Genomic DNA, 22,133 nt, shown 5'->3' with positions numbered 1-22,133 from the left:
CACACACACACAGACTCACACAGAGACTCACACACACACACAGAGACTCACACAGAGACTCACACACACACACAGAGACTCACACACACACACAGAGACTCACACATACAGAGAGTCACACACACACACAGACTCACACATACAGAGAGTCACACAGAGAGTCACACACACAGAGACTCACACAGAGAGTCACACACACACAGAGAGTCTCACACACACACAGACTCACACAGAGACTCACACACATACAGAGAGTCACACACACAGAGTCTCACACACAGACTCACACAGAGAGACTCACACACACACAGACTCACACAGAGAGACTCACACACACACAGCGAGTCACACACACACTCATATAGAAAGCCTCACACACACACAGACTCGCACAGAGAGACTCACACCACCACCGCCACCACTCACCCACAGCTCGGTTCCACTCCTGCTCTGGGGTCGGTCCGCGTCTCTCTAACGGCCAAACTGCCAGTCGGAAGCACGTGGCGCGAGAGGCGGGGGTGGTCCAAGGTAACCACGCCCCCGTGACGTCAGAGCCATGAGCTCCTCCCCCTCACACCTGAGCTCCTCCCCCCCTGCCCCCCCTCGCGACCACGCCCCATGGTCCGCCATTTCCCTCCCCCTCACTACCCCCCTGCCCCCCTGCCCCTCCTCGTGACCCCCCTTCCCCCCCCGCCCCTCCACATTCGCAACCCCCCATGCCCCCTCACAACCCCCCATGCCCCCCCTTTTTCTCCACCTAACGAACCCCCTCTATGCCCCCCCTGCTCTCCCCCTCGTGACCCGCCCCCTCACCCCCCATGCCCCGCCCCCCTCCCTCGCTGCTACTTCCGCTTAGGCCGGGGCCGAGTGGAGGCGGCGCGCGCTGTGGATTGTGGGTGGCGAGCGGCTGATTTGGATTCCAGCTCACGGCCACCGTCAGTGGCTCGCGAAAGCTTCTGAAGCGGCGGCTCGCTGGGCCTCCTCTACGTCGACTCAGCCTGAAGGTGAGAACCTCGCGCGGTGTGTCCACATCAGCAGTGGCGGCGGCGGCGGTGGGGGGAGACAGAGGAGGCGCCTGGCCCACAGCCGTCATGTTCTGCTGAGTTCACGGCGCTGCTTCAAGCAGAGCTCGGCCCTGCTGCTGCTGTTGAGAGGCACTCCCAGAGGGCCGTGTGGCTGATGGGAATTATAGTTGTGGTTAAATTATAGTTGTGGTTACAGTTGTTGGTCGTGGTTATTGTTGTGTGGTTGTTATTGTGGTGGTTGTGCAGGTGGTGGCACACGAGTTAACCCATAGCACCAGGGTCTAGCCCTCCTCTTGTACCTAGCCAGGCAGAGCAGTCAACCCATGGCACCTGAGTCTGGCCCGTGGCCTCCTCCTGCACTTAGCCTGGCACAGCCGTCAAACCTTGGCACCTGAGTTATTGTGGGGACATCACCGCCACGTAGTGGTGAATGGCGACTGTTGATGTGTGTGGGCTTGTGTGTGAGTATGATGGTGAATGCGTGAGTATGATGGTGAGTATCATGGTGAGTGTATCATGGTTAGTTAGTAATACTGAGTGTAAGTTTGACTAATTCTCCTCCCTCTCGCTGTCTCTGCTTTCCCCCCTAACTACCTCGCCTGGTGTACAGGAGGTTGTGGGTTCGACCCCGACCCTGATGCCTGCTGTATATTTGGAGTTTGCGTGTCTCTGTCTCTCCCCGTGGTCGTGTGGACTTTTTCTCCGGGTCCTCCGGTTTTTCCCTCCACATTTAGAAACATTCGTTTAAAGTTTTGACTTAAAACTTTAGTGACTGTGATGATGAGCCACTTCGTTGAGCTCTCATTGGTGCCAAGTCGCTTCTGAAATAGAGATGTTTAGCTCAGTGGACCTTAGTCTAGTTTTCTCTCTCCTTCCCGAGCACAACAACAAGCAGGAGCAGGGGTAGGAGCATTCTCCACTTAGTGGTGGTGACGACACCACGGCGCTTGTGCCAGGATATGTGCACCACAGATATCCATCACATAGAGACCCAGAGTCATCACACATAGACCTATACACTCACCACGCACATACCCTCAGACTTGCACAGAGAACCATAGACTCACCACAGAGACCCATAGACTCATCAGACAGAGAACCACAGACTCAAACAGATCCACAGACTCGCACAGAGCCCTATAGACTCACCAGACAGATACCCATAGACTCAATCGTACCCATACTCACACAGAGACCCATAGACTCACCACAGAGACCCATAGACTCAGAGAGAGACCTATAGACCCACCATACAGACCCATAGAATCACCACATAGAGACCCATAGAGTCATACAAAAACGCATAGACTCACCACACAGAGAACCACCGAATCAAACAGACTCGCACAGAGCCCTATAGACTCATAAAACAGAGACACATAAACTCACCACACAGAGACCCACGGACTCTCACAGAAACCCATAGACTCACCACACACAGATCCATCGACTCACAGAGAGACCCAAGGGCTCGCGTGTGTGGTTATTTAGTTGAAGGTGGAGGGGGATTACCAGCCCCTTGCACCCATCCAGAACTCCCTGTTGCCACTGTGTGGCTGCGAGGCGACGTGAGGTTTACAGCTGGTCAGGTTTGGCGCCCCCCCCCCCCCCCCCAAAATAGGATTTCTCACAACCACCGCTGCGTTATCGACCGTCGCCATTCGCCAATAAGTGACAGTGACGTCACCACGGCGCCTGTGCCAGGCCAGGTGCACTTTGAAGCCACGTGAAGTGTCGAAGGCTCGCTGACCGGAGGTCCTGGAACAGACCCAGGTGCCATGGGTTGGCTGACTGAGATGACTGGCAGATGCACCACCTGTTCCCTGTACTGTGCCAAATTGCTGCATATTTATCATCCGGTGTTCCGCTCGTTGTTGTGAGCGTCACGCCTCTGTTGTTGGTGGAGGGCGACTGTCTCCAACTGCCCAGTAGAAGCGTCCTTCACGAGCCTCCCTCACAGAGGCCGATCCCGACACCGCTGGTACCAGTCGTCGGCAAAGCCCACTCAGCTCCACATCCTCCCGTACCGCATCAGTCCACCTCCACTCCAGCCCATGGCGTGCCCGCCCATCTATTCTCAACCACTTACACCACATATTCGTTAACGATGCGCACCCTAATCTGCCACTACGGTTGTGTGCAGGGTGTTGTGATGTCACGTAGTACGACGTTTCTTCTGGTCCCCCCCCCCTCCGTTATAACGCGCCGTCTATCTATGGCCTCGTCGCATTGGCCTTCATGGACGAGTGGTGATGGTGAAAGATGATTCAGCGGTGGACACTGAATTACCGGGGCCCCATTTAACGTTCAGGTGACACGGGGCACGGTACGTGAAGAACCTCTTATCTGTCCTGTAAGCAGACTCGTCTGCGTGGGATATTTAACACCTCTTAATGCACAGACAACAGCCAACTCAGCCTTGCCTGCCGGAGGAGCTCGCTGATGATCGGACAGTGTCCAGATCTCTCAAGGATCTGTGAGCTACTCGCACACAAAGATCCCCCGTGTAGCCTTTAACAGACTGTTGGGGCAAGTGCTTTATAACATCATCAAAGGGGCGCTGCAATATGATGCAATCAAAATCACCGATCAGAGATTTTCCTATATATGGTCTTTGTTGATCGTGAATCGAGACTAATTGTATTGATTCCACTCAATCGATCCGGCAGCAAGCTCAAAATGTCCGATTTTATCTGCAGTATTCCTCGTTTCACAGATCATACAAAGCAACGGTATTGATGCCCGATTTGTATGAGTGGGTGGGTGGCAGGGTGAGTGGGTTTGTGAGTGGGTGAGTGAGTGTGTGGGTGGCTTTAGTAGTTGAGCGGGTGGGTGAGTCAGATAATGAGGCACCGCAGTGGCGAGATGTTAACTCCCTCGCCCAGAATACAGGATGTAATCAATTCGATCCCGACCCTGAAGCTGTATATTTGGAGTTTTCATCTTTTTCCGTGGTCGCGTCGATTATTTTGATTCCTTGGGATTTGTTTTACACGTAGGCTTTCGCGACCAATATTATCCATAATAGAGGGTTTTTTTTGGGTTAGATCGCGTAAATATATAAATGTGTCGTTAAAACCCACCACCACCCGACACAGCCAACTAGTAAGGGTTGTCACGTAATCAGAACATGCCAATTTATCACTAGTACAGCACACCGGTGTGTTGGAGAGTCAAGCCACAACATTTACAATCTGAGTACAACGTTTCGCCAGTAATTACAACTAGCTTCATCAGGCGACAGCCAGATTTGTGGAGAAGTTAGTCTGTTTCGTTCCTTATAAAGAGGCATAGATGTGGTGACCACACTTTGGCGCTCTTGATGCAAAGTGGGGAGGGGGGGGGGGAGATTAATGAGTCAACGTACATTATGCATGCGCATTATGCGAACCCTTTGCGCTTGTCCTTCCGGTCCATTGTGTGCATTAAAATAGCCGGGTTTTCCCTCCGCATTTCAAATCAACATGCGTTTAAAGGATTTGAATGCAATAAATGTTTACGTGATAAGCCACTTCGTCGACCTATTATTTGTAACCAGGTCACTTGATATACCTCTGTGGGCCTATCTGGTAAAATAAAAAAAATTGTTTAGTTTCAGTTTATTGGATGGTTCAGTGGGTAGGTGGGATTTTGAGTGCGTGGGTGTGTCAGTTGGAGATTGAGTGGGTGTCAGGGTGAGTGGGTGGGTAAATTGGTGAGTGAGTGAGTGTGTTTGAGATCCAGTGGGTGGGTTTGTGAGTGGGTGGGTGAGTAGGTGGCTGAGCCGGAGAGTGGAGTGCCATGGTGGCGAGTTGTTAACTGCCTCGTCTTTTATAAACTATGTCATGGGTTCGATCCCGACCCTGATGTCTGTATATTTAGAGTGAGTGGGTGTGTAGGTGGGTGCATAGGTAAGTTCTTGAGTGAGTGGCTTGGTGTGTTGATGAGTCAGTGGGTTAGTGAGTGAGTGGGTTTGTGAGTGGGTGAGTGAGTGTGTGGGTGGCTTTAGTAGTTGAGTTGGTGGGTGAGTCAGATAATGAGGCGCCACAGTGGCGAGATGTTAACTCCCTCGCCCGGTATATTGGAGTTCGTAGGTTCCCCCCAACCCTAAAGCCTGTATACATTTGGAGTTTGCATCTTCTCCCCATGGTCGGGTGGAATTTTCTCCGGGTTCTCCGGGTTGTCCCTCCGTATTTAGAAACATGCATTTATAGAATTTGGCTGCTATAACGTTCTACGTGAAAAGCCACTTCATTGAACTGTTATTTGTGGTCACGTGGCTTCTGAAAAATATCTATTTTGCTGTGGGCCTGACCTGGTAAGATATAAAAAAAATATTCAAAATTTAGTTTAGTGTGTGGATACTTGGGTGGGTGAATGAGTGGGCAAGTGCATGGGTGAGTGCCTGGGTGGGTTAATGGGTACTGAGTGGCTGGGTGAGTCAGTGCCTGGATGCATGTGACGGTGGGTGTTTAAGTGAGTGGGTGACTGTGTGGGTTAGTGGGTGGGAGAGTCATATAGTGGGGGGCCACAGTGGCGATATGTTAACTACCTCGCCTCGTATACAGAAGGTTGTGGGTTCGATCCTGACCCTAATGCCTGTATATTTCCCTCCACATTTAGAAACATGTATATAGAGGAGTTGGTTGCTATAAATGTATACATGATAAGCCACTTTTTTGAGCTATAATTTTTGGCGATGGTGCTTCTGAGAACAATATTTATAGCTCAGTGGGCCTTACCTGGTAAAATAAACCTGGTTGAGTTAGTGGGTGGTTGAGTTAATGGGTAGTTTAATTACTGGGTGGCTTTATTATTGTTTGGTTGAGTGATGGGTGGGTGGATGATTAGTTATTTGGGTAGTGGGTGATTTGGTGAGTCGGTGAGTGGCCGAGGGAGTGGGAGGTGGTTGGGTGAGTGTGTGGGTTAGAAATAGAGTGGGTGGCAGGGTGAGTGGATGTGTAAGTGGGTGAGTGAGTAGGTGAGTGGCTGGGTAATTAGGTGAGTGGCTCGGTAAATAATTGAGCAGCTGGGCGAGTAGGTGAGTGTATGGGTGAGTGTGGGTGGGTATGTGGTTGGGTGAATGAGTGTGTGGGAAGGAGGTTAGGTGGGTAGTGGGTGGGTTATACATTGAGTGAGTGCGTTAGTGACTGGGTGAGTGAGTGGGCAGGTGGGTGGGTGAGTGGGTGGGTTAGCGATTGAGTGGCTCGGTGAGTGAGTGCTGGGTCGGTGAGTGGGTGAGTAGGTGAGTGTGTGGGTGCTAGTTAGTGGGTGGGTGATTGATGGGGTGGGTGTGTGAGTGAGGAGATGGGTGGGTGGGTTGGTGAGTGCATGAGGGAGTAAGTGGGTGGTTGGGCGAGTGCATAAGTGAGTGGGTCAGTGAGTGGGTGTGTGGGTGTGTGTAGATTAGTTTTGTATGAGATTGAGTGGGATGCTGGGTGAGTGGTTGAGAAGATAGGTGGGCAAGTTAATGAGTGAGTGGGTGGGTGAGCGGAGGGGTGAGTGACGGCTGGGTGGGTAATTTAACATGGGAAGTTGAGTGGGTAAGTTAGCGTGTAAGTGAGTGGATGGTTGAGTCAGAGAGTGAGGCGCCAAGGTGGTGAGATGTTCACTATTTTGCCTAGTATACAGGAGGTGGTGGATTCGATCCCGACCCTGTCGCCTGTATATTTGGAGTTTGTAAGTTCTCACCCGTGGTCGCCTGGATTTTGTTCTAGATCCTCAGGGTTTTCCCTCTGCATTTAGAAGCAACATGCGTTTAGAGGATTTGGCTGCAATAAATGTATCGGTGATAAGCCACTCGTATATCTATCATTTGTAGCCAGGTCTATTCTGAAAAGGATCTATATAGCTCAATGGGCCTTGTCTGGTGACATAAGTAAATTTCGGTTTAAAGCTTTCATGACTGCAAGGATTCATCTTCTTGGTTCTTTCGGTAAAGTCACGTAGAATGGGAATAAAATAATAAAATAAAATAAGACAATAAAATTCTCACGACGTTTTGGCCACAACACAAGTGGCCTTCTTCAAGTGAAGAGACAGGTCTGTCCAGAAGACAGAGCTTGAATGAACGCTGACATGCAAGGACCGCGTCTATTAAGCTGTGTGGGCGGAGTTAAAATATGAATTTTCATGTTACCAGCATCACCTCCGGAGAGGAGGAGGGGGGGGGGCTGGGAACACAGGCAGAGAGGAAACAAGAAAAGGGGCAAGTGCAACAGCCAAGGTGCGCTGTTGTGTCCTGAGTTGCCTTATGACTATGCTGTAAACTGGACTACTATATAATACAATATTATACCTTCCAATCTAAACTACATGGTATAACATCATATCATAGATAAATTCCACTTTTGAATTATACAATGCGTTACTTTACACTACCCTATACTTTAGATTATAAACAATTAGACTTGTGATATTACACTATGTCTTATTCTATGAACCCAACTATATACCACACTGATGTATATTCATTATGCAATTACGATGCTATATATTGCCTTATGAGTTATGTTAAACATTACAATGTTATACTATTAATTATTATACTACTTGTTGTCAACCATAGCATTGACCGTGGTGTGAGAAGTATTAAGAGGCAGTGCCAGCGAAAGGGCTGCGGTTTGAAAATCACCATAAAATACAATCAATTAAGAACCGAAATGGTTTAAAACGGGTCGGGAACCTTTTTGACTAAGAGAGCCATGAAAGCAAAAAATTTGGAAATTTATTTCAGTGAGAGCCATATAATATATTTTAAAAGTGAATTCAACTAAATGTCAGTATAATAAGCCTCTGAATTTATTCTTTTAAATAATGTTGTTATAACACTCACCATTAATGCGACTTCTGGTGCTGCATGGATTTGCTGATGTCTTTGTAGTCGGGTTGGTACTTGGTGAGGTTAAGCTTCATGCAAGCGTTGAGGCTTTCATCCGTTAAACGTGATCGTAGGTTGGACTTGATGTTTTTAAGATGTGAGAATGACTGCTCACATGCATACGTAGATCCAAACATGGTCAATACAGCAATACTCACACGCTGCAGTGTGTGGTATGTGACAGGAAGCGCGTTCCAAGTTTTGAGAATCAGCTGGTCTTCGGGTTGGAGTTTTTTCATTTCTGTCCACATGTGCTTGCTCGCCAACTCCGCTTTCTGTCGTGTGATTCTTTCCAAATCTTCATTCAGTGACTTGAACTTATTCACCCACATGTCTGAGGCCTTCAGGTCAGCCACTTCTGCTTCAAAATCTCTGACGGAGACACCAGTAATGTAATTCAGGTCGGCTGTGTTCAGTGAACACTCGTTTGGATGGGTGATGAACTTAAAAAGACGAGTGTGCTCACGAAATTCTCCAAAGCGTGCTTTGAAGGACTGTAGGAGACTGGATGTGCAGCCAGCTAGCTGGTGGAGATCAAGGTTTTGAATGGGCTCACTTGCTGTGCATGCATCTTTAAATTGGCTCAGTTTTTCAAAATGTAGTAAACGACCTGTTTCAAGATCCGTGATGAAAAGCTCCAGCTTGTTTTCAAAAGCAAATACAGCTTGTTGAAGGGATAACACTGTATTTCCAATGCCTTGCATTTTCACGTTGAGCTGGTTCAGATGTTCAGTCAGATCTACGAGATAGTAAAACTTGAGGAGCCACTCGGTGTCGGCTAGCTCAGGATGCCCGACGCCTTTCATTTCAAGGAAAGTCCGGATTTCGTTCAGGCAAGCCGCAAAACGGCTAAGCACCTTCCCTCTTGACAACCAACGCACATTGCTGTGCAAAAGCAGACCAGGATAGTTATTTACAACTTCATCCAGCAGTGTTTTAAACTGGCGATCATTTAAGGCTCGGGCAACAATAAAGTTGATCACACGAATGACCAGCGACATCACTTCGCCAAACTGCCTGTCACACATCTGAGCACAAAGTGCCTCTTGGTGTATAATGCAATGGAAACTTAGGATGGGTCTATTTTCATGTTCACGGAGAAGCGCCACAAATCCTTTGTTTTTCCCCACCATACACGGAGCACCATCAGTACACACTGAGAGAAGTTTATCCATAGGTAGACTTTTTTCTTGAGCAAACTCCATGAAAGACTTGAATAAATCCTCACCTCTTGTGGACCCTTTTAATGGCAGAACAGCAAGACTTTCTTCGCGCAGTGTGTCACCAACAGCATATCTTGCAATCACGCTGAACTGCGACAAATGGCTCACGTCTGTTGACTCATCCAAAGCCAGAGAAAAGAACGGTGCTGCATTTATGTCCTTCACTTGCGTTTCCTCCACTTTGTTTGCCATCACGATGGTACGATCATGAACAGTTCTTGCCGACAGAGGCATGTCTTGTATCCGTTTGATTATCTTGTCTTTGTTCGGAAGATCATCAAAAAGTTCATTGGCTACATCCAGCATGAACGTTTTAGCATACTCGCCATCTGTGAATGGTTTTCCGTTCCTCACTATTGCTAAAGAACCAGCAAAGCTAGCCGAATTATAGTCACCTTGCCGGGTCCATACGCGGAGTTGCTGCTGGCTAGCTTGCACCCTGCTCAGAAGCTCTTGGCACGCTTTCTTTCTGCTGTCTCCCGCAGGGTATTTTGATGCAAAGGTAGCGTGGCGCGTGTCGAAGTGCCGCTTTACATTCGACCGTTTCAACGATGTAATTTTGTCATTGCAAATTAGACACACCGCAGAACCCGCTCTCTCCACAAAGGCGAATTCTTCGGTCCATTCGTCCTGAAATGTACGATACTCGTCGTCTTTTTTTCTTTTCGCCATCTTCTTCGTCGAAGGGTTAGCTTTGAGCTAATGACCGAGCAGACGCAGTCTCAGACTGATTCAAAAGGGGGCGTTTACCTGTTTTACCCAGCAACGGCAAACGTAGGCCAGTATCATCCAATTAAAATAATGGACAATTGCTCCTGCAGCCCTGAACAGGACATGCGCAGTGAAAAATCGATGGATGGATTAAAACAAGTGAGAATATTTTGTTTTATCTGCGAGCCATATGCAATCATCAAAAGAGCCACATCTGGCTCGCGAGCCATAGGTTCCCGACCCCTGTTTTATAGGAACGGCAATAATGTTAACTTGATTAAATTAGTTTTATCATGAAGCGGTGAAATCAGCTGTTGTTCAGATGTCAGTCTAATTAGTATTACATCGTAGAAATATGAGAGTCCTTTGTGTAATAGTCTATTAACCACTGATGATGGTAACATTGGTTTAAGGTTACATTTTAAGAAGAACTAGATTGGCGTACATTTTATCTTGCATAAGTACACAAATTTATGAAATAATATATTTGATAAAAAAATGCATATATTTTCTTCCATTGCACACAGTTGTACCATTGATAACAGGGCACACAGTTACAACTGACATCACCAGATGTCACTGAAGTTCCCTCAGAGATCGATCTTTCATAACCAGTGTTCACATAATCAGTTATGTTTTCGCTAATTACCAATTACACTCAGCCGGGTTTGACAGACTTGTATGAATGTATGTTGAACTTCCTTTCCACCGTACATAGCCAACCGTGCTAAACGGAGGTGCGGGAATTAAGCGCAGAACCTATCGTTAGGATCAATGCTGTTGTAATTTTTTATGAGGATATCAATTGGTGGCTGAAATGAGATGTTCAAAGACTACAGCATAATAATCGGTACATAACATGAGTGTCGAATTATGTCTTAAGAATTACCCAGCCATTTATACGTAAAATTCAACGTTTCTGGGTGACATCTTAAGTCCGTGTTCTTCATTGCAAGGCCCGCGGGCCGGTGGCAGTCCCTGGTGTCCTTTTTACTGCGACCCCTGACGTGCAGTCCCCGACAATACACACAAGTGAAAACACCCCATCATGCTGTCAAACCCCCCAATGGTTTCAAATGTGAGATGGCTCTTTCACTGATAATGTCTTATTTGCAAAAGTGGCCCCCCTCCGAAAATGAGTGAATATCACTGTTTTAGGTCAAGGATTGGCCCAATAAAGTAGGTATTATTTGCTAATGTTTTCAAATGTCCGTAATAAAACCATATTAATGCCACCAGCTGAATGAGTGGCAGGAGGACTGGGTGACGTTCTTCTCACGGCAGCGACTGCAGCTTCAGCTGGACATGATAGAGAAGGACTACGGTGAACGGGAAACCCGCGAGCTCTGGTCTCGGCTTCAGGTTCGTAAGCTGTTTCACTCTCGCCCTTAACCCTTTCCTGTTCCGAGACGACTGCTCATTTCAGGATGGGTCTCGTTCACCACCGAATCTCGGAACGCGCAAGCGGTTCAGCGGTAATTTTATTTAGAGAGGCATAGCGCCGTTGTTTTTAAAGACATTGTACTCGCCGCAGAGCACCGTAGCGACAGGACAGCACTCTATTATAGCTGGTACCAAACTGTGCTACACACCTTCCCGCACGGCCTTGTGGGATCCACGGTACCGATAAAGTTATTTAATATTTACTTCCTATTACGTTCCGATGACGTACACGAGATTCAGCGGTGAACGGGATGCACCTCGCAACTTGCAGTCATCTCGGAGCATTAAAGAGTTAATACATGCAGCAGTGTAGCTCATCATGTGCACAGCCATATGGGAAACCCATTTGATCGCAGTGGGTTTTCGAGGTGACTTTAAAGGTAAAGTGGTGTTTCACACGCAGGCTTTCGCGACCAATATTATTCATGAAAAAGTTTTTTTTGGCTTAGATCGCGTAAGTGTAAATGCGTCGTACACCCACATCCACCCAACACAGCCCATTAGTAATGTTTCTGACATGAACAGAATGTGCCATTTATGTTAGTGCTCGGCACTCTGGTGTGTTAGAGAGGAAACGCAGAACATTTTCAAACGAGTACGACCTTTCGCTGGTGATTACAACCAGCATCATCAAGCAATTGCCAGAAGCGTTCTGACTTCTGGCAATTGCCTAATGGCAATTGGAGTGGGTGTACGATGCTTGTAAATTTACGCGATCTAACTCGAAAAAAACGTTATCATGAATAAAGTGGTGTTGTTTTTTGCGTGGTGTGCAGCTTCGGTTGGGGGATTTTTTCCGGGACGTAGAGGTGGTTCCGGCACTGCTCCACGGTGACCTATGGACTGGGAACGCTGCAGAGATTAATGAAGGGCCCGTCATCTTTGACCCAGCCTCCTTCTATGGGCACTCGGAGTACGAGCTTGCCATCGCTGGGTAAGAAAAAACTACAAACAACCAAAACAATAGCAGCAACTGCCGTTCACTGCCCTGTCTGTGGCATGCAAGGTTCATTCGTATAACCTCAGTGTGGCAAGGGCTGGCTCATTAAATAAATGACAGAGACCAGGTAGAGTTGTGGTTGAGATGTCTACATGCTGAGGTCTCCACCCTCTCTATTTGCTAACTGTTAAAGCTGATACGGTGCACAAAACAATAGTGGAACGATAAAACTCTTACTTATCCACGGCACTTGAGGATGCTTGAATGTTCCAGAAACACAGTTTGTCGAACAAGGAACCCCTGTTTCAGAGACAAGTTGCCACTGATGTGCTTTACCAGGAATCCAAGCAGAAGATAATTCATTACACGTCAAATGGAATTCAAACCCTCAGAGCTGGGATATGCTTCAGTGAACAAAAACACATTTGACATGATGTTTACTGTGCAGCCATTGGTGACCAAGTTGAGACCACAGCATTCCTGCACTTAATTCGCAGGAACGTTTGTTGATAGATGGCTCACTGAATTTTGAACGGAGGACCTCAATGGCATTGGCTCGGTGCTCTGACATTGAAATTAACCTCGAGCCTCTCAATTTCCTGCATTACGTTGAATTTGTGAAAATGTTGTTCATTGTTATGTTGTACGTGCTGGAACAGCAGCATTGTAAGATTTTGAATGTTTGGTGTTGTTTGGGTACAGGATGTTCCAGGAGCTTTAGCTCCACGCTTCACTCATCCTACCACGCTCTCATCCCAAAGTCGCAAGGCTTCGGCAAGAACCAGAAGCTCTAGCAACTCTTCCACTACCTGAACCACTGGAATCACTTTGGGACAGGATACCGAGGGTCATCCATCTCCACCATGCGCAGTCTCCTCAAGTGAATGAACGGTGCAGGAAATCGTGGGCTATGGTGTATGACTATAAAAATTCTTATCGGCCATGATATACATGATATACATTGTTGAATAAAGGCCTTCCCTAAGCCACCACTAAATCTCACGAAACTAGTCCATTTAAATGCTGTGCAATGCCCTAGGCATTCCACGTGAGTGTGACCGGTGGTCCCTTTGTTCCACATCCTGGCCGTGATCTCCACGCGAAAACTGGGTCAGTTAATGTCCGAATCAGAATCTTTAATTAGGCTGGACGAATCTGATGAGCTATGAAGCTCTTTTTTTCACAGATGTCCAGTCGGGGCGAGTCAGAAAGTTACAACAACAAACAACAGTACAAACAGATGGGAGGGCAAAGTAAAGGAACGCGAAGCAAATTTTTACTTAACTTTCGTGACTGCAGGAATTTATATTCTTGGTTCTTTCGGTAAAGTCACGTAAATAGAAAACAAAAAACAATAAAATAAAGACCGCTTGTGTTGCGATTGAAACGGGTTTTTTGCTTTTATTTTAAATTTATTTTTTATTTGTTATTTTTTTAATTTAATTTTTTAATTTAATTTGAATTTTATTTCTTGTTTTCTATTTACGTGACTTTACGGAAAGAACCAAGAATATGAACGCTAAGCAAGTCATGAAATAAAAATATATAAGAGTTCAAATTGCATTAGTGCATCAATTCCTGCCAAATTTTTTTTATCACCAAATGCCATTTTGGGCAAGGCAGCATAACAAAAACAATCCCAGATGTTTGGCTAGTACCAATTACATTGTATGTGTTTGTTGTTGTTTTGCTATGGGAGTAAACCCTTGCAGAGAAAGGGACCAGAATTAGGAAAGCGAAACCAGGCACTCCTTCAGAAGATGCCATGCACGGGCGTGACCACTGCACCACCCTGACGCCCAAGCAAATGTATTTCAAATAATCTACAATACTGGCAAATAAACCCTATTAGTATCAACCGAATGTCTGGACAATCTGACCACCTCTACACAAGTAACAGTTGAAAGTCAACGCTGTGATGTTATGCGATTGGTGCAAGCGGGGTGAGGTCAAGGCCGATGACTGCTTCCAGCGGTGTCAAGATGAGCATTTTGAAGAGGCTCGCGAAGGATGATACTTGGCAGTTGGGTGCAGTCTCCCTCCATTAACAACAGAGGGCAGAGGAGCGACGCTCACAACAATTGGCTGAGCACTGGGCGTATACAACGCATGAAGTCGGCAGCAAGTTTATCTCAGGGAGTTGACCCGCACACGACAACTGGGTCTGTCCCGCGTGTTCACGCTATAACGCGGTTGCCTTCATTTAGGGAACGCGCACCGCCATAAGGCGACTTGTGAGCGGTCGACGCCGAACTACTTTCTTGAGCTGCGCGGTTGAGCGAGACGAGACGGTAACGCGGCGGCGTCCCCTCAAGTTGTTTGTAACCCAATTCTGACTGCGCTTGGACATTCATTACGGGGGAAATAGTTTTCGCTTAACGCGGCACTTTTCAGGAACGCATCTACTGCGTTAAACGAGGACTCGCCGTACAGGTGCTGTGCACACTGTACTCGGAATCAAAATCCGAAGCGCTATCAAGCTCTCACAGGTGTCCAGTAAGAGGCGGTGGGGGGGTCACCAAGTGACACGCAGCTTGACCGTGGAGTAGACCGCGAGGACGCCAACGTCGCCTAGGTAACGCCGCCCTCCCCCCCTCTGGCTCTGCCTGCCTCGCTCTGTGCACGTGAGGTGCCAACCACGTGACGCGGGCCACTGCGCGCGTTGCGTCACCGCTCACCGTGGGGGGCCCCTCCGCTACGTCCACATCGTACGGTCGCACATTCATTAATAGTCACACTCTTAATCATGTTTATGGTCATCGTCATTAAAGGTGAGTTTAATAATAATACCACTACACAATGTGTGCATTAATATATACGGCATGAATAAAACGCACCTGTAAATATCCTAAGTAAGTTTGACCTGACATTATTGCACAACAATTGCCCAGCCACCGTGGGATGTTTATCCTCCAATGTGTATCTGGCTCTGACCTGACTTATATAAAAGTGCAGCTCTGCAATTGCTTGGTCACACCACCGCTGGTGAAAAGACCTTCATGAGAGCGAACTCTTTACGAGTATTTGGTCTACTTTTCCATATAACAATAGGGTTTACCCTTTCTGGCAATACAACAGGTGTCAAGATGTTAAAACACCAAACAGAATCCTTATTCAAGGAATCCTGTCTGCATTTACCACACGTTCTTGTGGTGAACATTCTTTGAAACTGATTAGTCCACACCAGGAAGGTCCCATATTCTACTTTTCCACGTTGACCAGATGTGTTGGAAGAGCCGGCTGAAAGCCACACTTTGCTGCATCACACGTGACTTGCCGATCAGCTAACTGTGGTGTGCCCATTTAGCGACCTCTGGTCTGTGAGTTCAGTTTACTAACCATTAACAGCATTGCAGCTTTCTAATTGGCTTGTGTGACAATTCATCTGTGTCATTATCTCTTGCACAGCCTGAAATATGTTTTGGCATAAGGGAAGGAAATTATGACTCACCCACCTGCACCTGCCTTGTGCTCCCAGACACCTAAGGACCTTACTTCCGCTGTGAGAAATTGACGGGCGTAGACTGCTGCATGGCGATGATGTATTCACGTCGTTCCTGCTGTTTTCCTCTTTTGCTAGGTGACGCAATTGGTGTGCCAATACCTCCAGATGCAGTTCCTGAAGGACGTGGGCATTCGGGACATGTTCGTTTTGCCTGTGATGAATAAGTTTGTCCAAACACACAGGGAAGTCAGCCTGTTCATCGAGGTGCGTTTCCCATGTTTATTTCACTCGATTGGTCGTCTGTTTGCAAGGTCATGCTCTGCCCAGAGGTCACCCACTGAGATTTTTTTTACCGTAACATTACCGTCACTTGGGTTTGGTGATCGATTCAACAGGGCAAAAATATTTGTAAGAAGCGTAAACATGGCAACGTGATCATAGTCAGACCACGGAGGACCTTCAGAATGCCGAGTATGATCTTTAAATTGATCCTGGACTCGTTCGGGAGATATTTGAACAATTTGAACATTGGGCGATATCGTCTTGCTACGGGTCTGAGTGAGAAGTCTCCCAGCGGTTTTTTGAGTCCATAATCGAGATTTTTGGGTTAGAGCACGTAAACATGCACTCAACGATACACTAAATATGCACTATTTGTTTATATATACAGTGAGGGAAAAAAGTATTTGATCCCCTGCTGATTTTGTACGTTTGCCCACTGACAAAGAAATTATCAGTCTATAATTTTAATGGTAGGTTTATTTGAACAGTGAGAGACAGAATAACAACAGCAAAATCCAGAAAAACGCATGTCAAAAATGTTATAAAATTTATTTGCATTTTAATGAGGGAAAAAAGTATTTGACCCCTCTGCAAAACATGACTTAGTATTTGGTGGCAAAACCTTTGTTGGCTATCACAGAGGTCAGACGTTTCTTGTAGTTGGCCACCAGGTTTGCACACATCTCTGATGTGGGATTTTGTCCCACTCCTCTTTGCAGATCTTCTCCAAGTCATTAATGTTTTGAGGCTGACGTTTGGCAACTCGAACCTTCAGCTCCCTCCAGAGATTTTCTATGGGATTAAGGTCTGGAGACTGGCTAGGCCACTCCAGGACCTTAATGGGCTTCTTCTTGAGCCACCCCTTTGTTGCCTTGGCCGTGTGTTTTGGGTCATTGTCATGCTGGAATACCCATCCATGACCCATTTTCAATGCCCTGGCTGAGAGAAGGAGGTTCTCACCCAAGATTTGACGGTACATGGCTCTATCCATCGTCCCTTTGATGCGGTGAAGTTGTCCTGTCCCCTTAGCAGAAAAACACCCCCAAAGCATTATGTTTCCACCTCCATGTTTGACGGTGGGGATGGTGTTCTTGGGGTCATAGGCAGCATTCCTCCTCCTCCAAACACGGCGAGTTGAATCATTCAGATGTTCATTGGCAAACTTCAGACGGGCATGTATATGTGCTTTCTTGAGCAGGGGGACCTTGCGGGCGTTGCAGGATTTCAGTCCTTCACGGCGTAGTGTGTTACCAATTGTTTTCTTGGTGACTGTGGTCCCAGCTGCCTTGAGATCATTGACAAGATCCTCCCGTGTAGTTCTGGGCTGATTCCTCACCGTTCTCATGATCATTGCAACTCCACGAGGTGAGATCTTGTATGGAGCCCCAGGCCGAGGGAGATTTACAGTTCTTTTGTGTTTCTTCCATTTGTGAATAATCAAACCAACTGTTGTCACCTTCTCACCAAGCTGCTTGGCAATGGTATTGTAGCCCATTCCAGCCTTGTGTAGGTCTACAATCTTGTCCCTGACTTCCTTGGAGAGCTCTTTGGTCTTGGCCATGGTGGAAGTTTGGAATCTGATTGATTGATTGCATCTGTGGACAGGTGTCTTTTATACAGCTAACAAGTTGAGATTAGGAGCACTCCCTTTAAGAGTGTGCTCCTAATCTCAGCTCGTTACCTGTATAAAAGACACCTGGGAGCCAGAAATCTTTCTGATTGAGAGGGGGTCAAATATATAACATTTTTGACATGCGTTTTTCTGGATTTTTGTTGTTGTTATTCTGTCTCTCACTGTTCAAAAAAACCTACCATTAAAATTATAGACTGATAATTTTTGTCAGTGGGCAAACGTACAAAATCAGCAGGGGATCAAATACTTTTTTCCCTCAATGTATGCTAAATTCTTCTGTTGATATGTGAACTCTGACTTTAAAATAGCCACTTCCGTGACCAGTTGCATGCTAATTCGTCACATTAACATTATGCTAATCTCCCAGTTACATGCTAATTTCTGACTTTAACATCCTGCTAATCTCTCACATTAACATAGCTACTTCAATGCAAAATTCTTCTGTTGATATGTAAACTCCTTTGTCAAGGCGCTCTGCTCCTCCCACCCAGCTTAAAATACACTGCCAAGCTTAGCAGTGTTCATTGGAATGCTGTCTTTCCAACAGCTCTGTTTCTTCACCTGAGGACGGCTGCTTGTGTTGTGGCCAAAACGTCGTGATAATTTTATTTTATTATGTTTTATGATCATTTTATTATTTCCCTTTTACGTGACTTTACCGAAAAAACCAAGAAGATTAATCCCTGCAGTCACGAAAGCTTTAAATCGAAATCAACACACGTGGTACGAAACAAGTATCGTATGTTATAAGAATAATATAAACATGTAATATTCACGGCAATGGCAGTGTTGTTCAGCGTGCCCTGCTGTGGAAGCCAGCCACATGAGTTTGATAACCAGTCATGGCTAGTATCAGTGGAAAGCAAAATCTGAACTGGTTCAATGCTTCGCTGACCCAGACTGAGCAGTATGGAGTGCTAACAAGTTAACCGGATGATACATTATTATTTGGCAATGCTGCTGCTGCGTTGGCAGTGGTGCCCAAGAACAACTAACTAAAAAACTCAACACATTAGTCAGTAATGTTGTGGCCTTAATAGACACAACATTATATGCAACGTTTCGGGCCATGGTCCGTCTCCCATTTGTACTATGAAAAAGGGCCATTGCCCAAAAGTCTACATTTTTTCATTTTAATTTAATTTTAAGGTCATTGTTATTGACGAACGTGTTGAGTTCCCATGATAATTAAGAACAGATTTTGGTAAGAAAGGTCCTGTTACTATGATGAATGTATCCCATAGACAAACATACAAATCCATCACAGGGTTGCCTAAAGCTTGCCAATAGAAAATAATGCCGATTAAGTTGTGGGCACCCGACATTCACTTGCCCTGCGGCCACTCCCTCAATGACACGAGTCGCATCGACTCAGGATCCCGCGGGTAGTTCCATGACTCGGTGGTCCAGGAGAGTGGCACGAGCGATGCGGGCATCAGCTGGGCGCCACAGGGGCAGCCACGCCTCGAGTCACTCGCACAGCTCCCTGTTCAACACGACCTGAACGCATTCCCAGCCTTCTGATCTATGTGGCTTTTCCGAATCAAACAAATTGTCACTGATAATTTAGCACATTTGCTATGCTATTTAAAAATATCTAGCGATTCATTTTATATAGCGTCGTTCATGATAATTGCATCTCAGAATTGCTGAGGAGCCAAAGACCAAGCTGGAATATTGCAAGGGAGGTGAGCCTGCGCCAACAATTGCCCTGCATTTCTATATATGTTCAGATGTTGCCAGCCAATTAGTGAGTTTGTATATACGTGGAAGGAAACTGGAGCACACAGATAAGTCACTGCTGAGTGCATTAATCACCCTTTGTGACATTTGACAGCATGTAATTAAAATATTTTTCCAATTTGTCTTCGGGTGATTTTGTAGGTGTTTGTTTTTAAGCAAGAGGAGAGCGGAGTTTTAATGCCATGTCCTGAATGGGCCTTCCACAACAAAGTCCTCATTCAGGATCCCAGTCCCACAACATTTCAAGCCTGCCTCTCAATTGTACTGCTCTTTGCGCTGAACATTTAAACCTACTTTTTGGGCCTTCTGATATGCCTTCTTTGGTATCATAACATGCCATTTCCTATACTGGGTCATTGTAATCATCGCTCCATCATGGCTCCTTGTCAGTCGGTAAACTTCTAACATTGGTGTCGTGTGTGTCTGTTGCAGGGATACTCTGGGGGGCCCTTTGTTTGCCAGGACTCAAACGGCCGCTGGTTCCTTTCTGGAATTACCAGCTGGGGCATTGGCTGTGCACGGGCTTACCAGCCAGGTGTCTAGCGCACAGTCGCCAAGTTCATGGACTTGATTCACCAGAACATGCAGGAGTCTCTTACACATTTCTGCACAAGCAGAATACTATAGATCAGGGATATAAATATTATGGGAACTAAACATCAAAATAATTAATTAAGGCAATAAATATATTTTTTCTAAAACTGATTGAAAGTTAATGTTGAAAGGTTAATTTAATGAGCTGAATACTATATTTTAACTGCACCATAATGCAAAAAAAAAATCCAAGTGAACATGGATTTTGGGTCAAATCAGAAATGTCTTTTTTTTTACATGCGTTGTCAATAGCATTTTTATCTTTTGGGTTTGCCACACATGTCAACGGGCCTGGCAAAGCAAACATGAGCATGATGTTGGCATTGGCAGGAGATGAAGACAGAGCTTGCTATTTTTCAATGTTGCTTAATTCTTTCAAAACTGACACAATGGACAATAAATGCACTGTCTAAATATTTGGCCCAACCTGATTATACATGATAGCAAAGTGAGTGTTGTCCAAACTATGTATGATACATTTATATTCTTGTTATATTTTGACCTGGGTCATCAACTCGCATCTCTCATACATTAATTGCCATGGATGTTGAGCAGTAGGGGTACTCAGAGGGGGTCTATTGGCCTTCTAGGGGACCACTACAATGATTGGGGCATCAAGAAGGGATGATGAGTTCCACAGGGAGAACGTCCTTCACAGAGGTTGTCTTAGAGTATGTCCATGGCAAGGTTATTGGTGATTATCTTCACCTCCCCCGGTCAACACAGTCCATGAGTTTGTGAGTTTTGCTTTACTAACGACATGAAAACAAGACTGGTTTGCACAAGGAGCCTGCAAAAATTTTATTTAGAAAACCTCATGAAATGTGCTGCATGGCACTTATCTGAGACGCCCCTTATCTGAGACGCCCCTGTGTAAATGGCGTGATATCAAGACCATTATTATCATAGTGAACTACATGACGCGTGTAAGAAAACTATATAAACATCTATTGGAAACATTTCATGAAAATATGTACAAAAATGAACACTTTAATAGTGTTTCATGGTTTTCCAAAAATCATAGCATATTTGATTGGTTAAGATGGTTTACTCGTTGGGATGATAAATGGAAATGATCCTTCATCATGTAAAAGACTGCAAGCTGCTATCAAAAATATTTTTTTTGTAGATCGTATTCGCACTCTGCAACAGTCTATTTTCCACATCAAACCATAATGTGTCTGTCGACTGCAATTGGAAATTGATGCATGCTTAGTAGCAATCGGGTGAATAAACATTGAAATGTGTCACATGTTCGTGTCTGGGTGGCTTTTTGCTTGAGATTAGGGATCTTGTGAAAAAAGTTATAAGACTTTATATGAAAACCTCCTCCACAGAGGCTGATTTTGACACTTGGTACAAGTCATCAAAGTCCAATTAGCTCCATCCACATCCTTCTGTACCACATCATTCCATCTCTCTTCTAGCCTATGACACATCCATTTAGCCCCATCCAGCCAAACAAGCTGTATCATGGGACCATTTTCCAGAATCAAAGTATGAAAAATAATAAAAGGTTTTTTTTCCCTTTCTGGCAGTAAAACAGGAGTAATGTTAAGATGTTCAAACACCAAATAGAAACCTGTTGCAATGAATCAAGTCTGCATTAACCACACACGTGACTTGTGGTGAACATGCAAACAAACATGCTCTGATCATATTTGCATTTTCTTTGAAACTGATTGGCCTACACCAGAGACAGCCTTCTTTATGGCCCAGTCTCACCACCAGTGTCAGACCAGAGATCGCCAAAAGGCGAACAGTACAAAGGCAATGCCACACGTGTCAGAGCATTTATAGCTAACCACTGTGCCCACCGCTCCCCAATCACTCAGTGTGCTAACCGCGGTGCCACCACTCCCCCCTCACACAATGTGCAAACCACTACGCCACCAATCTCCACATTCTCACAGAGTGCGCTCACCGCTGCGCCACCGGTCCCCACACATCTAGAATATGAATTAAATGTCCACAGTCATCGTTTTCTGATTTCCGGAATAATTGTGCCAGAAATAATATGAGTTGCATTTCATTTAACATTGGGAAGGGGTCTGCCCTTCGTTTAAGGCCCTGGCTGCTTACAGAATTGTCGCAGACTGTTTTGCCTCAGCAGCTTTCCTCTTTTCTCCTCCTGATGACGATCGCTTGTGTTGTGATCCAAACGTCGTAGTTTTTTTGTTATTTTTAAAAATTATTTTCTTTCAACCTACCTACGTGACTTTACCGAAAGACCCA

The 22,133-nt window shown here is 45.9% G+C and overlaps 1 protein-coding gene across 2 annotated transcripts; it reads left to right on the top strand.

Moving 5' to 3' along the window:
• Positions 1 to 817: 817 nt before the first annotated feature.
• On the top strand, positions 818 to 21,150 carry LOC142930441 (fructosamine-3-kinase-like). Of its 2 annotated transcripts, none has more exons than XR_012946377.1 (6): positions 818 to 1,004; positions 11,058 to 11,180; positions 12,038 to 12,195; positions 12,904 to 13,092; positions 15,782 to 15,910; positions 19,737 to 21,150. XR_012946377.1 is itself a non-coding variant. In XM_076072797.1 (6 exons), the coding sequence occupies exons 2-4, from the start codon at positions 11,124 to 11,126 to the stop codon at positions 12,920 to 12,922; spliced, it is 234 nt and encodes a 77-aa protein (XP_075928912.1). In that variant the 5' UTR covers positions 838 to 1,004; positions 11,058 to 11,123; the 3' UTR covers positions 12,923 to 14,776; positions 15,782 to 15,910; positions 19,737 to 21,150. The 2 variants fall into 2 exon arrangements, 1 of the variants encoding a protein (XP_075928912.1); XM_076072797.1 differs by having other exon boundaries at positions 838 to 1,004; positions 12,904 to 14,776.
• The last annotated feature ends 983 nt before the right edge of the window (positions 21,151 to 22,133 follow it).

Source organism: Petromyzon marinus, chromosome 39 (genome assembly GCF_048934315.1).
Source record: "Petromyzon marinus isolate PM22_M1 ecotype Great Lakes invasive population chromosome 39, UKy_Petmar_22M1.pri1.0, whole genome shotgun sequence".
Taxonomy (NCBI): Eukaryota; Metazoa; Chordata; class Hyperoartia; order Petromyzontiformes; family Petromyzontidae; genus Petromyzon; species Petromyzon marinus.
The sequence above is the reverse complement of the archived record's forward strand: the minus strand, read 5'-3'. Positions and strand labels throughout refer to the sequence as shown.

Excerpts from the sequence above, each read along its gene's own strand:
- LOC142930441 (XM_076072797.1), top strand. The coding sequence starts at position 11,124 with ATGATAGAGAAGGACTACGGTGAACGGGAAACCCGCGAGCTCTGGTCT. Across the intron at positions 11,181-12,037 it reads AGCTCTGGTCTCGGCTTCAG|CTTCGGTTGGGGGATTTTTT; the intron begins GTTCGTAAGCTG and ends CGTGGTGTGCAG.